This window comes from Gopherus evgoodei, chromosome 19, assembly GCF_007399415.2.
Source record: "Gopherus evgoodei ecotype Sinaloan lineage chromosome 19, rGopEvg1_v1.p, whole genome shotgun sequence".
Taxonomy (NCBI): domain Eukaryota; kingdom Metazoa; phylum Chordata; order Testudines; family Testudinidae; genus Gopherus; species Gopherus evgoodei.
The window spans coordinates 475,370-494,765 of NC_044340.1; the positions used below are offsets into that span (position 1 = coordinate 475,370).

The following is a 19,396-nucleotide window of genomic DNA, read 5'->3' on the forward strand; positions in this document are numbered from 1 at the left end:
GTAATCAGACCCGAGTGTATGTCACTGCTTTATTACACTTCCCTTTGGCTGGGCTAGAAATGGTTCACAGAGAGCTATACAAAGAGCACAGCAGCTCAGACCTGCTTCCGCGAACAGTTTTTAGTAGTATAGTAATAAGTTACGACAGAGGTTTATTCCTCAAATGGATTAACAACCTCTCTCTTGCAAATGAGTCTGTTTTACTTGGCAAAAATTTCTGAATGTGTTCTCCTTCTTTGAGCATACCAACCAAAGGCTGTGTGTATAAAGTCTATTCCTCACATAAGTAAAGGAAAACTTTTGCTCTCATTTTTACAGACAAGGAAATTTGGCAGCTTAACTGTTAAATCTGCCTATAATTATTCTGTGTTGAGATCGCTCTGATGTCATTGCTGTAACTTGATCCTTCCAGTTTTTTTTTTTTGCTCTGGATGCCTTTAAATAGCAGTTCTGTGAATATGTTTTGTACTGATCTCTCTGATGAGTCCTAGAAGGCAAATACTGGTGCATCTGATATAGATGAAAGCAAAGAAAAGCAATCAAATTTCAACCATGTCTACATCCTTAAGAGTGAGCCCATCAGTCCATGGCTATCGGTTTGACACAGCCTTGCGAAAGAAAGCCGTGGCCAATATCTATGAGGGCACAGATCAGGAATCTCTTCAGAAGCTCTTCAAAAACTCTGGAGACAAGAAAGCAGAGGAAAGAGCCAGGATCATACTTGACACTGATCAGGACTTGGAGGAGAAAACACGAGCATTAATGGCACTAAAGCAGAGAACAAAAGACAAACTTTTCCAGTTTCTGAAACTTCAGAAATATTCCATTAAAGTGCATTGAACTATCCAAGGAAAAGGGGATGAAAGAAAAGCTATATTTAAAGAACAAGTTTGTGAAATCTTAACAAATGTGATATTCTCCACAACCATGGAAGCTTCTGGCAGGAAAAGTGAACCTGAAAAACTGGTCATAAGCATTCAGTCCAATTCTACACACTGCAAAAAGCTTCCCAGAGTGATTAAAAACTCTCCAAATGCGAAAGAACTGGTGTTAGCAACAAGAGAACCAGAAAAGCCTACGCATGAGTGAAAGAAACCAGCATGTTTGGCAAGAAACATAGCCAGCGCGCTTCCAGGCACAGAACTATGGGACAATGACACAAACACACAATCAGACTCAATTTTCTCAGTAAATCTGAGGTGAAAGCAGAATAGAACTTTTTCTTCTACTTGTTTACTGATTTCATCTTTTTTTTAAAATTCGTTTTTACTGAATGTTTAAATGATTTCTAAGCCTCACTGTTGTCTACTGGGATGGAGGGTTATAGTGATTGATCAGCTATTGATCATTTATTTTGCATTTGTTAAAATGCATTAAAAATATACCACATGAGTGTAACAAAGTTCACCCTTCAGGGAGTGCATTTTCTTTAGAAACACTATGCAATTGTATCTCTTTTCTCATTGTTATGTGGTATATTCGTATCATGAATTATTTGCACAAAAGCAAAAATAATGAAGTTCCTTCCCTGAACTGAATTTACTGTGAAAGTCTTTTTTAAAGATATTTTGTTCATTTCTCATTGATATTATTATGCCATAATTACAGATCTTACTTGTAGATAGTGTGTTAGATATTAGAAATAGTCCATGGTATTGTTTTATGACAATGCTATAGTTATATCGACTATAATTTATTACATATGGAGAGCTACAAACCTAATAAATTATAATGATACTATATAACCTCTTTTGTGCGCAATGCTTGATTCTAAAAGAGGGTGGGTTTCTATGTTCTTGGCTTTTTACCTTTTAAATATATCCTTTTGGGGGGATGTGGTGAAATATGAGATCTCTTTCCTTAACTGCCTGTCAATCCATTTGGAAGCAGATTCTTAAAACTCCTTGGAGTAAAATCCTGGCTCCCTTGAAGGCAATGGGAGTTTTACTATATTGACTTCACAGAGCTGGGATTTCACTCCTCATTACTAAGCTCTGACTTTGGTGCATCCAGGAAGCTGCTCTGATAGAGCCTAAATGGAAATCATCAGACTCGTAACTGCTGATTCTCTTAGGCCAAATTGCTAATGGTTAATATTAAATCAATGGGTATATTTTGCATTTTCTCCCTGAAGCCTCCAATATAAATTATTTAGAAAACAAATAGTAGCAACCAAAAATAAACTATCTGGTTCCCCCAGGCTCCCATCTCTCCTGCAAATGAGGACATTTATGGATAATCCACTGAAATCAATGGAATTTCTATAATTGACTTCAATTGTAGCAGAATCAGGCACTTACACTCTCTCTAGCTGTTTATACTGCAGCGCTCACCATGTGGCTTATACACAAAGTCATTAAACAGAGCTACAGAATAGCTATTTATAAACATGTCCTCTAATAATCTGCCGGCTAAAAAAAAGTAAGTTCCCATGACCTTGCTTACTCCACTGAAAGTTAAAATGATTCAGAGGAGTATTAGGCCAGCTGCTGCTTTCTTACAGTGACAAAATACAAATGGACAATAAATCAGGTAGGCTAGAAATGGCCCCTTTAAACTACTTAATAGAGCAGACAATTGTATTTATTTATAGATTTGTAAAGCGCACCCAGCCATTCCCAAGGAGCACCGAGAAGTTTAAAAATGAAATGCCACTGCACACTGATCAATATCAGTTCTAAGTAAATTCCCTCCAGGATAAGGCAGGCGCGGCCCAAAGATCCCGCAGGCAAAAGCCTGAGAAATTATTTGAGTCTTAGACCATACCTGGAAGATCAAAAGACTTGGAATCTGTCAGACCAACAGTGAAAGTGAGTTCCAGAGCTAAATGCCCTTCATGCTGCGCAAATGTACAAATCTAGGGGTCAACAGCAAAAGCCAACTGCATGTAGAATGGGTTTATTTATGCAGCAGTTTGGGCTGCTACATAACAATATAATTGTCTCCCCTGCCAAAGGCAGAGCTGGAAAGAATTGGGGTGCAAGACTGCATACTGGAACCACCAGTCTCCAAAGAGCTGATCAAAAAAATATTTGACTGAACAATTTACCCATAGAAAAGGCTATTTCATCACAATCTAAATGTTTCACAAGACCATGTAGATTCTGACAACATGCTGTATGGAAAAGTTTTGAAACGATTCATTTAGACCAGGGGTAGGCAACCTATGGCACGATGCTGAAGGTGGCACACGAGCTGATTTTCAGTGGCACTCATACTGCCCGGGCCCTGGCCACTGCTCTGGGGAGCTCTGCATTTTAATTTAATTTTAAATGAAGCTTCTAAAGCATTTTAAAAACCTCATTTACTTTACATACAAAAATAGTTTAGTTATATATTATAGACTTATAGAAAGAGACCTTCTAAAAACATTAAAATGTATTACTGGCATGCAAAACCTTAAATTAGCGTGAATAAATGAAGACTCGGCACACCATTTCCGAAAGGTTGCTGACCCCTGATTTAGACTCTCGTTTCATTTAGATAACATAGAAATATTTCTTTTAGACTTGTTTGGTTTCACTTCATTTTACTCTGATATTATTAATTTATAATATTTTACTGTTTCAACATAATCTATGTGGAAGGTTTTGAAAATGTTGTTTTGATGTTTTTGAATCAAAATATTTCAGTTCCATGAAATATTTCAAGATTTTGACATTTTGTCCCGATTCAGGGAAAAGACAAAAACAGAAATATCTGAATTTCCCACAGGATGGAAATTCCATTTTTTGCACCTTTGTATCAAAGATAAGGTAAGCAATCTGTTCCATTTTATACAAATTAGTTGTAGCCTTCAGGGTTGTAGCCCAGTGGCTCTGGCATAGGTGCCTGCCCCTGCTATAAACTGCTGCGTGCAGACCTGCAAAAATTGGTAAATGGCTCCCTGGACCTATCTGAACTCACTTTTAAACTGGAAACACCAGGACTTGTGGATTGGGGAAGTACACCCGTGGCATGTGGCCGTGCAACATCTCCTGGCTTGAACAAAATGAGACAAAACCATAATATATTAATATAGACCCTGGTCCTGCATTCAGATCCATGTAGGCAGACCCCTGTGCCTGCTCAGAGCCTCTTTAAGGGACTGCACTGGCACAATCCTTCATCCCAGTTGGGGCCATACTAAATGGCTTACATGATGTGTATGTCTAAGGTGTCAGCGCCAAACATTGGGCCTGATCCAAAGCCCGCCAAAATGAATGGAAATACTCCCACTGACTTCAGTGGGCTTTGGATGAGGCCTATGATGAGTTGATGCAGTCACCTTGAATCCCTCATTTGAATGTGTGCCGCCATCTGTGGTGGGACAACACACTGTGTGTGCAGATCACCTCGACGACTGCAGAGAAGTCACTCAGGGGATTTGTATTGCATAGTTTTTTCCATGTGATTTACACAAAAAATGGGCTTGTGTGGGAGACAGAAATGCTCTAAGACTAGAATCCCTCGGGGTTGATATACCCATGGAAGTCCATATTCTTTTGGTTAGTATTATATACTGGGAATGGAGAGGCTTGCTTGGAAATCATACTGCAGGAAGATATTTTAAAAATGCTGAAACAGCTGGTACCAACTAATGTACGCGCTCGCCTCCTTTGCTTATCTGAAATCAACTGCTGTCACTTCCCCTAATACTGTTAAGCATCCCACATTCCATTCTGATCTTCACCCACTCTCCCCTAGTATCAGGGCTTCCCAGAGGAGGGAGCACGTGGGGCAATTTGCCCCAAGCCCTGGGCCCCAATGAGAATATAGTATTGCAACTTTTTTTTACGGAAGGGACCCCCAAAATTGTTTTGCTTCAGGCCCCCTGAATCTTCTGGGTGGCCCTGCCCTGTATTCTTGGTTTTCAGGCTTTATACAGTTTGCATTTCCCATGTGAAATAAATGTGTTGCTGTCAATTCAGTCACTCATTCCCATATCCCCAAACCATCACACAGCTTTGCCTAGCTGGTAATCTGTGCTCAAGACAAACTGAGCAGAGGAGGCTGCAAGTCAGGACCAAGATGCACGCAGAGCTGTGTGTGTGGGCCTAGAGGTAGAGTACCAGGGGCTGCATGTGGTCAGGAATGAAGTGCATTGGTAGTGCTTTGGAAGCAGAGCCAGTGACAGGACTGGACTAGCAAGTGTGAGGACTCAGGTATGCAGAAATGTGTATTTTATAGCCTGTCGTTTTTTGAGCTGTCCATGTCAGACTTATTCAACAACAATATTTCTGCCTATCGCCAAGGCACCTCCACACCTCATCTCTAATAATAACCTGTCACAAATCAACCGCCTATCGCAGAGCCCTCTGGCTTGCTCTATACCTGCTGAGAAATGTAAGTTTGCACCTTTGGGAACAGTATATATGAATCCACTGTACAGAGTAATGGCCATGCAATTCCTGCCAGAGACAATGGGTACTGAGAAGCTTCAGTCCCCAGATGGCTATCTTCTGTGAGATAGAATAGTATGGCAAGTACAGCTGTCTTCTGTGCTTCACATTACCTATAACCTTTTCCCACCCAATGCTAACCAGTACACTGGAGAAGCTAGATACAGTGGCTGCCAACTCCTTCCCTTGTAGGATGGGAATCTGAAAGAAGCGTCAGCAACACCAATTAAAGCATTTGCTGCTGATGCTTCCTAATACAGCTAAGATTGTCATGGTCATGGCAATTTGCATAGCATGACTGATCACATGCTGTGATTTAAGAGTTTATAGTCTCCCTTATCTAATTACATTGAAATCATTAGCCCAAATGGGTTCCCTGAAGAATAAAGACTGTGTTCAAAAATGTCACTTGCTTATTCATTTTCTGTGGCTATAATCTGCATTTCTGCATCTCATTCCTGCATTCATGACCTTCACTCCATTTCTCCTAGGCTTATATGTGATGCATGGTAAAGCAGCTCATGTTTCTGTCATTGCTACTCTTCCCCCCGGTGTGTTAAGCCAGCTCTCATGGTATAATTGCAGGGAAAGTGTTTGCAAGTCACACTGTTTGTAACACAAGTTTCATCAAGCTCTAGAAATGGTCTCTCTCTCTCTCTCTGCCAGGTTGATGTTGCTTACTTGCTTTCCTTGCTGCTCTTGGAAACGCCACCCAGGACACTAATCTGAACCTCTGAAATTCAGTGCTTATGATGGCCCTTCTACATGGACAAGTCCCGCTGGCGGGAGGTGATGCTCTTTCTGACGTTTGCACTATGCTATTGATATAATTCACACAGAATAGGTGTGTCGGGGCAGGTCATCCACATTGTGCTAGGCCCTTCCTGAGCACTTTTTGGTGCAGACTCTGTGTCTGTCAGAGTAAACATGCTGCAGTCATCAGACAGTGCAGAAACGCAGCTGCAAGATACAGAATCTATTGTCAGTGCTCCCCTTGCAACAGAAAGAGGAAAAGGCCTGTTCAAGGTATTTCCTGCCTTCAGGAGCCGTGCATTTCCATCAATTCTTTTCACTGAGTCAGACTGGCTACACTAGGTATCCCCGTGTCCTAGAGACCGCAGGAACATGTGTCTCACCAGCTAATTTTAAACTGCTCCACAAGTAACACCGTGAAGAAGACTATGACCAAATGATTCTGCACATGTGTTCTATCTATCTTAATAAGTAATACTGGACCACAGCAAGGAAAGAAACTCTGGAGATTCACAGTAAGTGAAATGAGAAATATAGGTACTTCTCTGGCTGGAAGAGAAGCTGTTACAAGTGGAGGTTTAAAAGAAGACTATGTTTTATTCAACACCTAACTAAAAGTGTCGCTGTGTGCAACATCTCAGTGTGCCAAACTCAGAGCATCTTCAGGAGGGAGGAAGGTATATTCAGAATAACTGGTGTGGCAAGGCACCTTCTCAGTCTCTCCAGCCTCTGCTGCTTTTAGCCCTGGTGAGACAGGCTTGGGTAATGCGGTCCCCCTTGGGACACAAGGGAAGTCTGCTCCTCATATCTCCATCAGTCCTGTTTAGCGTATTCTTATTCCCTTGTGGGAGAGAGTACTGCCTACCCTCCTGGTGAGTCTCGCTGTTTTGCTGCTTTGGGAGCAGGGCTCCTTCTCTCTCCACTCTCCCCCCGGCTTTCTTCTTCCCAGGGAAGGGTTTAAAAAGGTCTCAGGCAGCCCCAAGTTGGAATCAGCTCATCCTAATTAACCTCAGGTAGCTCCCCCTCAGCTGATTCTAATTTGCTACCTTGGTAACCCTTTCACAGCTGAACCTGACTGACCTGTGGTTGCCTCTCAGTTGGTAAGGAGGAGGGCCTTTTAACCCTCTGGTACTGATTCCTACCGCTCCCTTGCAGCTGTCTGTCCTGAGTTTATCACACATCCCCCCCTCTCCTGCTCAACACTACAGGATTGGGCTACTTGGGTCGGCAAACAGTGTACCCTTGAAAGGCCATCCGCATTGCCATGCTTGATTCCAGACCTATGTTGTACTCTGAAGTGGAAGGGCTGTAGTGACAGGAACCACCTTGTCACTCTTGCATGTTTCTCTTTGTTTTGGTGCATCCACTTCAGAGGGGCATGGTCCATGACAAGGGTAAACCTCCATCCGAGTAGGTAGTAGAGAAGGCTTTCTACGGCCCACTTCACAGCCAGGCATTCCTTCTCTACTACGGCATATTTACTTTCCCTAGGCAGGAGTTTCCTACTGAGGAACAGGACTGGGTGTTCTTCTGCTCCGACCATTTGGGAAAGAACCACTCCCAACCCAACCTCAGAGGCATCCATTAGCAGGATAAACTCTTTCTCCCAGTCTGGAGATACCAGCACTGGATCGGTGCAGAGGGTGGGCTGCAGATCTGCAAAAGTCTCCTCAGCCACGCTAGACCATCTTACTATGTCCGGGCCACGGGCTTTCGTTAGGTCTGTTAGCGGGCATGCCCTGGTGGCGAAGTGGGGGATGAACCGCCTGTAGTACCCAACCAGCCCCAGGAATGCTCTGACTAGTTTCTTCTGGACTGATCGGGGTCAATTCTGAATTGCCTCTAACTTGTTGAGTTGGGGCTTCACCACGCCTCTCCCCACTATGTACCCAAGGTATCTGGCTTCTGCTAGCCCAGTTGTGCATTTGGAGGGATTTGCAGTCAGCCTCGCCTTCCTCAAGGTGTCCAGGACTGCTTCCACCTTCCCCAAGTGCGTCTCCCAATCTGAACTATGTATAATGACGTCATCAAGATAGGCGGCTGTATACTTGCTATGTGGATGCAACAGTTTGTCCATGAGCCGCTGGAAGATTGCAGGAGCCCCATGTAAACCAAAAGGGAGGACAGTGTATTGATACAGTCCCTCTGGTGTTGAGAAGGCCGTCTTCTCCTTGTCAGTCTTGGCCAAGGGGATTTGCCAATAACCCTTAGTCAGGTCAAGGGTGGACAAAAATCGTGCTTTCCCCAGTCGGTCAATTAACTCATCTACCCGGGGTATAGGGTACACATCAAATTGGGACACCTCATTCAGTTTCCGGAAGTCATTGCAAAACCTCATACTGCCATCTGGTTTAGGTACTAGGACCACTGGGCTTGACCATTGGCTATGAGACTCTTCAATGACTCCTAACGCCAACATTTTCCTGACTTCTGTTTTGATCTCTTCTCTTTTCGCCTCCGGGATCCGGTATGGCTTGACATTCACCTTCACTCCAGGCTCTGTGAGGACGTGATGGTGAACCTCAGTAGTCCTTCCTGGCTTTTCCAAGAACACGTCCCGGTTGCGCTTGATCATGTTGATCACCTCAGATCATTGGTCAGGGGTCAATTCTGGAGATATTCCCACTTGGCCAGGCGGGTTGCTCTCGGGAGAAGGTGACCCTAGAGTGACCACATGAGCTCCTCTGTCTTGCCAAGGTTTCAACAAGTTGATATGATAGATTTGCTCCAGCTTCCAGCGTCCAGGCTGTTGGACCTTGTAATTGACTTCTCCAATGGCTTCTATTGTCTCATATGGCCCCTGCCATCTGGCCAGGAGCTTGCTGTCCGCTGTGGGTATGATCACCATTACCCGGTCTCCTACCTGTAATTTTCGGATTGTCGCTTGGTGATTGTAGTATGTTTGTTGGGCCCCTCGTGCTCTCTCCATGTGTTCCCGCACTATGGGGGTGACTTGGGCTATCCTGTCTTTCATTTGCAACACATGCTCGATAAGGTTTTTCCCTGGGTTTGGCTGTTCTTCCCAACTTTCCTTGGCAATGTCCAGTATGCTGCGGGGGTGGTGACCATATAACAGTTCAAATGGGGAGAACCCCCTTGAAGTCTGAGGTACCTCCCTTATCGCAAACATTAGGTACGATAGCAGGGTGTCCCAGTCCTTCTCATCCCGACTCACCACCTTTTGTATCATGTTCTTCAATGTTCTATTAAAACACTCGACGAGGCCATCTGTCTGCGGATGATAGACTGATGTGCTCAGTGTCCGTATGTGGAGCATTGCACATAGGTCCTTCATTAATTTAGACATAAAGGGAGTCCCTTGATCCATCAGGATCTCTGAGTATTCCCACTCTAGCAAAAATTTGGATTAATTCTTTAGCTATGGTCTTGGAGGTAGTGTTCCGTAGGGGTACGGCCTCGGGGTACCGGGAGGCATAATCTATCACCACCAGTATGTGCTGATGGCCTCTGGCCAATTTTTCTAGCGGTCTTACTAGGTCCATAGCTATTCACTCAAAGGGGACTTTAATAATCGACAGAGGTACCAAAGGTGCCCTTAAGCGTGGTTGCGGCCCATGTAATTGGCATTCCGGACAGGAGGCACAATATCGTCGGACTGCCGCATATATTCCAGGCCAAAAAAACCTCTGCAGAATTCGATCCAGGGTTTTATCTACCCCTAGATGGCCCCCGAACAAATGGCTGTGGGCTAGCTCCATCACTCCCCTCTGGTGTTTCTGTGGTACTAGGAGCTGTTCCACGACTTGCTCTTGGAAATGGACTACCCTGTATAGCAGATCTTTCTTGATCATATAATATGGCCCTGGGCCCTTGGCTCTTCCTTCCACTGGGACCCTATTCACCTCAACTACTTCTTTGCGAATATTATTATATACTGGATCATTGGCCTGATCCTGTCCAAAATTCTCTAGCGAACGTCCAATTTGCCCAAACTCAGGGGGTTCTATTTCCCCCTCCCCCTCGAGGGAGGTCCCTGGGGAACTGGGTCCAGCTGCTGGCCTCCCAACCTCCTGTCTAGTTCCCTCGTCAGCTGGGCCAACCCTTTCCCCTACGAGTATAGGCTTCTGGTTCTGGGTCAAGTTTCTCGTTCCTCTCCTCTTATCCGCCCTCCTTTCTTGCCGAGTCTTCCTGGTCTTCCCAGGTGGCAAGAACAAATCTTGGGCAAATTCATGGAAGACCGGGGGGTTGCTAACTATCGAAGCCATCCCATTGCTCGCTGGGTCGTTACCTCCTTCTGACTCCCCTCCAGGAAGTAGACTGCTGAACCCTGGGAAGTCTTGTCCTATGAGGACTAGGTAGGGGAGTTTCGGGACCACCCCCACCGTCACCTTAATGGGGTTTTCCAGGACCTCTATTTTTACTGGGATGGTCGGGTAGTAATTGACATCCCCATGGACACAGGATATACCTGTGCGCTTGGCCAGGGACAGCTGATCATACCCGACCAGCTTTCCCGAGACTAGCATGACTGCACCTCCTGAGTTTACTAACGCAGTGGTCTTTATGCCATTCATTTCAACTGGCCTAGTATATCTATGAGGGACCATAGCTACCCCTACTAGATTTATCAGGTCACATGGCTCTTCCAGATTTCCCAGGTCGCATTGCATGGGCTCCTCTAGGTTTGGGCATTGGGCAGCTATATGCCCTATCTCTCCACATGCATAACATCGTACCCTCTTCGGGGCAGCCCCCTAGTTTTCAGGTTGTGAGGCCTTACCCCCCGAGTCTTTCTCTTCCAGTCCCCAGGTCCCTCCGAGTACTTTGGCTGCTCTTCGGCCTCCTTCCTCCCCTCCATAGTTCGGCTCGGAGCGACGGCAACTCGGGCTCGTGGTACACAGACTTGCTCCTATTCTGGCGCCTCCCTTCCTCGGTGGTCTGAGAAAGTTACTGCGCTGCTAGATGTCTCTCTATGAGGGCAACTACCTCATCATAGGAGGAGGGATCATTTTGACTGACCCATCCTCGTATGTCCGGCGGTAGCCCTCTCATGTACCTGTCCAGAACTATGGTTTCCACGACTTCCTCCAGCCAGTGGGTCTTGGGGCGCAGCCACTTCCTGGCTAGATGGATCAGGTCAAACAGCTGGGACCTCGGGGCTTTGTTGACTCGGTATTTCCACTCATGGAACAGCTGTGCTCTTATGGTTGTCGTCACGCCAGACCTCGCCAGGATCTCCACCTTTAGCTGGGGGTAATCTGAAACTGCTTCCATTGTCATGTTGAAATATGCTTTCTGTGCCTCCCCACACAGAAAAGGAGCCAGGATACTGGCCCACTGGTCTTGGGGCCAGGCCTCCCACTGGGCCAAGGAGGTATGCCTTCACGTCATCATCCATTGTCATCTTCTGTAAGTAGTGGCTTGCCCGCAGGGCCCTAGTCCCATGGGGGCCGTGCATTATGGTGGTCAGGGCCTTTAGCTGGTTCACAACCTCATGCAGGGTGGCTTGATCCTGAGCCACCTGGCTCATCAGTAGTTGATTTGTCTCCTGGTGTATTCGCACTGCCTCCTGCTGGGCAGCTATCTGTACCCTGGTAGCCTCTTGTCGGGCAGCAGTGGCCAGCACCAATGCCTTCACTACATCCTCCATTTTGTTTTTTTGTTTGTTTGGGTTTTTTTCCTATGGGGTGCTTTACCCTGCCCCGAGATGGCTTGCCACGAAGTCTCACTCACATCCCACCTCTGACACCATGTGTGGCAAGGTACCTTCTCAGTCTTCCCAGCCTCTGCTGCTTTTAGCCCTGGTGAGACAGGCTTGGGTAATGCTGTCCCCCTTGGGACACAGGGGAAGTCTGCTCCCCATATCTCCATCAGTCCTGTTTAGCGTATTCTTACTCCCTTGTGGGAGAGAGTACTGCTTACCCCCTGGTGAGTCTTGCTGTTTTGCTGCTTTGGGAGCAGGGCTCCTTCTCTCTCTGCTCTCCCCCCAACTTCCTTCTTCCCAGGGAAGGGTTTAAAAAGGTCTCAGGCAGCCCCAAGTTGGAATCAGCTCATCCTAACTGACCTCAGGTAGCTCCCCCTCAGCTGATTCTAATTTGCTACCTTGGTAACCCTTTCACAGCTGAACCTGACTGACCTGTGGTTGCCTCTCAGTTGGTAAGGAGAAGGGCCTTTTAACCCTCTGGTACTGATTCCTACCCCTCCCTTGCAGCTGTCTGTCCTGAGTTTATCACACTGGGTGCAATGTATAAGGAGCCCAAGGGAGGTAATCCTGAGGACCATGACAGTAGTAACATAATCCCAGAGGAGCATCTCAGGCCTTCTTCCTCGCTAACCAACCAGATCCCAGCATCATCAAGTTTCCATTAGAAAGATCATTCTTATTGTCTGTCCCTATAGGAAAATGGCATTTGAAATATGTAAATGTTCTCTGGTTTCAGATGTGTAGAGAACAGGGTTTGAGATGTTCCCTGATGGCAGGATTTGAGGTCTTGTGATTTTTAACCTCTTGTGGAAGGTACATGGTGCAAACAGAGCTGATTATGATGGTGCATGTCAGCATTTGCATTATTTCTAAAAGGACAGGCTGCTTGGGTCAGTGGCAGCGTTTACTGATACAATGTCCCTTGCACTACACTGGGGAATGAGACAGATTAAAGATTCACCCTCAGCTGGACGTAACTGTCAGTCTTGTGGTTTTTCCTCAAAGGTCCAAAAAAACAAACTCTTTCCATAAGCAATGGATGTGCAGAATTCAGCAGCATAAATATACCAAAGAATGCTATGCTGCCCAGTGCTGTCACAAACCAGGTTGGCACCTTCTGGCAATAAATAGCTGAACACTGAGTACATTCTAGGCCAAGGGCCAAGGCAGAGGAGATTATTCTATGTAGGTAACCATATGGCTCCCATCACTGTGGTGTCTGAATGCATTGGTGTATTGTATATTATAAACCTGGCATCATAGAAACAGGATAATACACAGGAGGCTTTTGCTTCCTGCCTTACAAACTGGAGCTGCAAAAGCTATGGAAAGAATGTCAGGACCCCAGGCTAAAACTACAGTGAGAGCACAGATGTCTGCTGGTTCTCGACAAGCAGCTCCCAAAAGAACAAGAAAAGAAACAGCTGTGACAAACATCTGCTGTTTGGGAACTACGTATTACATAGATCTTTCCAACCTGGCCATCTGAAATAGGTACTGAGCAGCAGAGAAAGCTTCTTCTGCATAGGGTCCTGAAATGGGTCAAGAGTGATCCATTGCTTAATGGAGTGATGGGCTCAAGATTGCAAGGTGTTGAGCATTCTGGCCCCAGTTCAGCCCCTAGGACAAGCAATGAGCCAATGAAGAGAACTCCAGAGGAAATCCCCTATCCACCATGCAACCTGAAGGAACCTAGAGTTGTGATTGTGACAATGCAACTTTACCATCAGCTGGAGGCTCTAAGTAGTGGTTTGTGGTCACAAGGAATCATCACTTGTTATTGAGGTAAATTAAGACACCAAAAGAGAGTAAGAACATAACTAAATACAGTGATACCCAGGCACATAAAAGCAGCTTAGTATCCGAGTTTTAAAAGAGTTTGGCTCTGTGCAGTATTACCAGCGTTTTCTCTTTAAGCATAGAAAGCATCTTCATCTAAGGGCGAGCAGAGAGGATTTTATTTTCACCTTTAACATGCCCCTATCACAAGTGCTGTAAAGTGGTGCAAATTTAGAGCTGTGTGTGTGAGGTTATCGTAAACAATTGGCCTGAGGTCTCAATGTAAAAATGCCCTTGGTGAAGCAGAATGATGCCGCAGCACAATTTTCCAGAGGCTAGACAAGGCTCTGGTTATAATAAGCAAAGCTGTTATCTTTGCATGCTGTGAAATATAGTTATCAAGATGCAGTAGGAGATATGCACACAAGATCCCATGTATCTTTGCAACAGCTGAAAAATAAAGCTTTGCAACAGCTGAAAAATAAAGCTATAAGCTATGTGAAAACTGGGACATTTCCCTGCAAACAAGTACACCTGCTGCTCCCTGCCCCTGAAAACAAAAAAAAGAAAAAAGTCTCTAGTGAATTCTCCCTGGAGAATGCTCAGCAAGATACTTCTTTTTAACATTTTCATCAGGAAAACCTGAAATTTTTGGTGAAAATATTAAAAAAAAAAATCTACCCTGGATGAACTCCTCAAGAGTTCACAAAGCAAAAGCTGTTCATTTTCAACTAGCAAATTCAAAGAAAGAATGAAAAATGTTTTGCTTATTTACAAAACCACTACATGCAAATTTTCGTGTTTTGGCTGGTACTGAGAATTTTTATTTTTTGTTGTTGTTCAACTTTAGCTAAACTAAACTAAACTAGGTCCTGTCTGCCTAAATGTCACTCGGAGATAGGGCTGCCAACTTTCTAATCGCACAAAACTGAACATCCTAGCCCCGCCCCTTCCCTGCTCCTTCGACCCCCGCTCACAACATTCACCCTCCCTCGGTCGCTCACTCTCCCCCACCCTCACTCACTTTCACTAGGCTGAGGCAGGGGGTTGGAGTGCAGGAGGGGGTGCAGGCTCTCGCTGGGGGTGAGGGCTCTGGGGTGAGGTCGGGGATGAGGGGTTTGGGATGCAGGAAGGGGTACAGGCTCTGGGTTGGGATACAGTCTCTGGGGGGTGGGGGGATGATGGCTTTGGGGTACAGGAGGGAGCTCCGGGGAGTTTCAGGTCTGGGGCAGGAGGTTAAGGGTTGGGGCGCGGGGTTACCTCAAACGTCTCCCGGTCAGAGGTGCAATGGGATTAATGCAGGCTTCCTGCCTGTCCTGACACCACATTGTGCACATGCCAGAAGAAGCCAGCAGGTCCGACACTATTAGTCAAGGGGGGAGGAGCAGGAGGTTCTGCGCGCTGCTTTCGTCCATCACAGGCACTACCCCCCCAGCTCCCATTGGCTGGTTCCCAGCCAATGGGAGTTCGGAGCCGGTGCTGGGGCGGGGGCAGCGCACACAGCCCCCTTGGCTCCCTGCCTAGGAGCCGGACTGCTGGCCGCTTCCTGGGGTACAGCACGGTGCCAGGACAGGTAGGGACTAGCCTGCCTTGCAGCACCACCGAGCAGACCTTTAATGGCCTGGTTTGTGGTGTCAAAAACCGGACACCTGGTCACCCTACTTGGAGAAGCAGTAATAATGAAATCACAATCTAGCCAGAATATTCACCTCTCTTCTGATCTGAAATGGCCTTTTATTGTAAAACCAAACTTCTTAGATGATTTTGGTGTTCAGTAAACACATGAATGCCACGACCTAGTTTGTGGGGAAGAGCTGTTGGGGATATCAGTGCTAGCTCACTTTATTCCTTTGCTTTAGTGAACAACGTAAAATCCTTCTAACAATAAGCAATTTAGAATCACCTTTCATACAACAAACCTCAGGGTAATGGGATATTTTCAAAGCATTCCAGTGAATAATGCACTTACAAATCACAGAATATTTAGCAAATAAGAAGAAAAGGCCAGAATTACTAATGTCACCATCTACAGAATTGCAAGGTTACTTATTACACACAAAAAACTATGTTAAAAATCAATAAGGGTCTAAAGTTAAACATTCAAAAGTTAGGAAATGGCAGAATTAAGGTGGTCCAAGAAAACCTAATTCAGCCCCTTTGTGCATATGCATTATGATACCCCCTTTAATTATAGGATCACATACTAATTTTTCCACTAAACCTACCCTCTTCAGTGCACAGGAAGGAAGGTGATTGTTGTGTGTAGGTGCCCTGATTCCCCTGGTATAAAAGCTGCCACCCATTTGCAGCTTACACCAGTTATAAGTCAAGACTCAACTAACCAAGCAACAGTGTGGACTATGAACCTTATGGCCCTGTAATTAAGAAACACAAAGCCCTGTTTACTCCTTAGAACGGAAAGGTCGCAGAATGACCAAATATGGATCTGGAACCCTGAGTGGGTGCAGCTGAAATGAGTCATATGTCTGACCAGTTCTTCTATCGCTAATCATCATGGAAACAATGTAACAGAGCCTCAGGGTTCATGATTCTTGAGGCTGGCCTCAGCACTGTTTATACGGCAAACAACTGTGCTTACATTGCTAAACTCTACCTATTTCCTGCCCTACTCCCACTGAAAGCTGAACAAACTCTAATCAGTCTGTGGCTTGTGGCAATCATTTTACATGTGCTGAAAGACTGAGGATGCCATTCCATTCACCCCCAAGCTTAAGGGCTGCATCTCCACGACTCAAGATCAGGGGATCCCTTCCTTGTTTATCAGCTCCTCCTTTCCAGAGAGAACATGTTCCTTTATGGTAGTGTGACCAGATGTCCCGATTTTATAGGGACAGTCCCAATTTTTGGGTCTTTTTCTTATATAGGCTCCTATTACCCTCCACCCCCTGTCCCAATTTTTCACACTTGCTGTCTGGTCACTCTACCTTATGGTAGCAAAAAAACATGCACATGGGAAGAGAATTAAATCTCTCAGACTAATCCTGTTTGGGACTGGGAAGAATATCTGGTGACAGTTTGGTGCAGTTGAAAGTCAGCCTGTCTAAATCTCAGTCAGGAATGGCCTTTCTGTCAGGCTTCACTGTGGCCCTAGAAAATAATCTGATTTTCTACAGCAGTGGAGCCAGAGGTCCACTGTGCCCAGTGTTAACTGGCTTTCCAGGGCACCGGCGGCACCATCCCACCCAGTCTGGATCAAATAAGAAAAAATTGAAGTTTTCCTTTTGTTGAAGTCTCTGGGTGACAGCGTCAGAGTCTCCTGAGGGAGTAGACACAGTAATAAATCTATGCCGCCACTGTCTGCTCACCTGTGTTCAGAACTAGCTCAAAGGTGACACCATTTTCTGCTTGTGGGGGAGCGAGGGGTTACACCTATCCATCTATCTAACTTATGTCTTCTTAAGGCACCTGTCACTGAGGTATCTGAGTGCCAGGCTTACATTGCTATTCTAGTTTTCCCAGTTCATTGCTATTCTAATCTTATTGTTACTCTCAGATATTGCAGGACGCTGTATACTTTCTGCTTACTGTGACAGTGTTACTTTTGCAGGGAAGAAGGCTGGTGATGAGGAGGAGAAGGAACTGATTTTCATTGCTTTTCCAACCAAAGTTTGGAAAATAGAGAGGCAGGTTTTAAGCATCAGGAAAGGGCCAAAAATCCATAATAACCTCTTACTATGCTAGAAAATAAAATCAAGGCAATTAACTCCACTGAGTATGCAGCCCTAGAACATCAGAATTCTCTCAGCCCCTCAGGGAGAAGTTAAGGCAGTAGGAGACATCTGCAATTAATTGATAAGTGCTGCTTCTTTTTATGTCCTACATAATGTGATTAAAAGCAGCGTTTCCGAGAATGTGCTTGTGGGGTCTGAGATCTGTGCAGACTAGAGAGATGCCTGGACTGGGATGTCAGACTGAAAACTTGTCCACTGTCAGGAATTTTGAATCCAGATCTATATCTCCTGCTGATTTTTGCAGGAGGCCCAATTTTCAGTGGGCCAAACTGTAATGCTGAACCAGAACCCCTCATGTACTCCCAGCTTTGGAGCAATTCAGAGTCACATAGAAATCCTGATCTGGCCTTGCTAGTTTAGCATCATGCAGCAGAGTGTCATGTGCCAATACTCGGGATACTCCTAAAAAGCCCATGTCCAAGATATCAACATTCATTCAAAGAGCATTAGTATTTACAGAAATAAATGATCAGCAAAGTCAGCTTAAAGTAAGTTATTCACCTTGAGACAACTTAGGCCTTTAGCTCCAAGCATGTTCATTGGAACAGTTTAGGATCTGGAGTGAAATCGTGGCTCTATTGAAGTCAATGGCAAAATTCCCATTAAGAACAGAAGAATGGCCATACTGGGTCAGACCAATAGTCCATTTAGCCCAGTATCCTGTCCAAGATCTCCCAGAGGATTCCGGGGGCCTGGGGTCTTTGGCAGCGGGGGACCCTCGCCACGTGTCTTAGAGGCCCTTTGGCGGCAGGTCCTGGAACGGAAATGGCGAGGGGTCCTTCCGCCCCGGAGCAGAAGGACCCCCTGCCGCCGAAGACTTGGAGCGGAAGAAGCTCCAGGAACCCAGGCCCCGTGAGAGTTTTCCGGGGCCTCTGGAATGAGTGAAAGACCCCGCTCCAGGGGCCCTGAAAAATTCACATGGGGGCCCCTGCGGGGCCCAGGGCCTGAGGCAAATTGACGCACTTGCCCCCCCCCCCCCGGGTGGCCCTGATCCTGTCTTCCGACAGTGGCTGGTGACAGATGCTTCAAAGGGAACAGAACAGGGAAATGTATTGAGTGATCTATCCCGTGTTATCTAGTCCCAGCTTCTGGAAGTCAGAGGTTTAGGAACACCCAGAGTACGGCGTTGCGGTGTTGGCCATCTTGGCTAATAGCCAATGATGGACCTATCTTCCCTGAATGTATCTAACTCTTTTTTTTAACCCAGTTATACTTGTGGCCTTCACAACATCCCCTGGCAATGAGTTCCACAGGTTGACTGTGTTGTGTGATGAAGTACACCCTTATGTTTGTTTTAAACCTGATGCCTATTAATTTCACTGGGTGACCCCTGGTTCTTGTATTAGATGAAGGGGTAAATAACATTTCATATTCACTTTCTCCACACTATTCACGATTGTATAGACCTCTACCATATATCTCCTTAATTGTCTCTTTTCTAAGCTGACCAGTCCCAGTCTTTTTAATCTCTCTCATATGGAAGCTGTTTCATACCCTTAATAATTTTTGTTGCCCTTTTCTGTACTTTTCCCCATTCTAATCTATCTTTTTTGAGATGGGGTGACCAAAACTGAAGACAGTATTCAAAGTGGGAGTGTACTATGGATTTATATATTGGTAGTATGATTTTTGAAATATTATCTATTCCTTTTCTAAAGGTTCTCAACATTCTGCTTTTTTGACTGCTGCTGTACATTGAGTAGATGTTTTCAGAGAACTATTCACAAGGACTCCAAGATCTCTTTCTTGAATGATAACAGCTAATTTAGACCTCCTCATTTTGGCAAACATAATGCCAACTATACACACAATGTGCATTACTTTGCATTTATTAACACTGAATTTCATTTGCCATTTTGTTGCCCACTCATCCAGTTTTGTTAGTTGCCTTTGTAACTCTTTGCAGTTAGCTTTGGACTTAACTATCTTGAGTAATTTTGAATTGTCTGCAAACTTTGCCACCTCACTGTTTACCCCCTTTCCCAGATCATTTATGCATCTATTGAATGGCACTGGTCCCAGTACAGATTCTTGGAGGACCCCGCTATTTATCTCTCTCCATTGTG

General features: G+C 45.3%; 1 protein-coding gene across 1 annotated transcript; it reads left to right on the forward strand.

Moving 5' to 3' along the window:
* Window positions 1–474: 474 nt before the first annotated feature.
* Window positions 475–1,745, forward strand: TCIM (transcriptional and immune response regulator). The gene has a single exon (XM_030538322.1). The coding sequence runs from the start codon at window positions 520–522 to the stop codon at window positions 838–840; it is 321 nt and encodes a 106-aa protein (XP_030394182.1). The 5' UTR covers window positions 475–519; the 3' UTR covers window positions 841–1,745.
* Window positions 1,746–19,396: the final 17,651 nt, after the last annotated feature.

What these genes read in the sequence shown, in the direction of transcription:
- TCIM (XM_030538322.1), top strand. Translation starts at nt 520, where the DNA reads ATGAAAGCAAAGAAAAGCAATCAAATTTCAACCATGTCTACATCCTTA.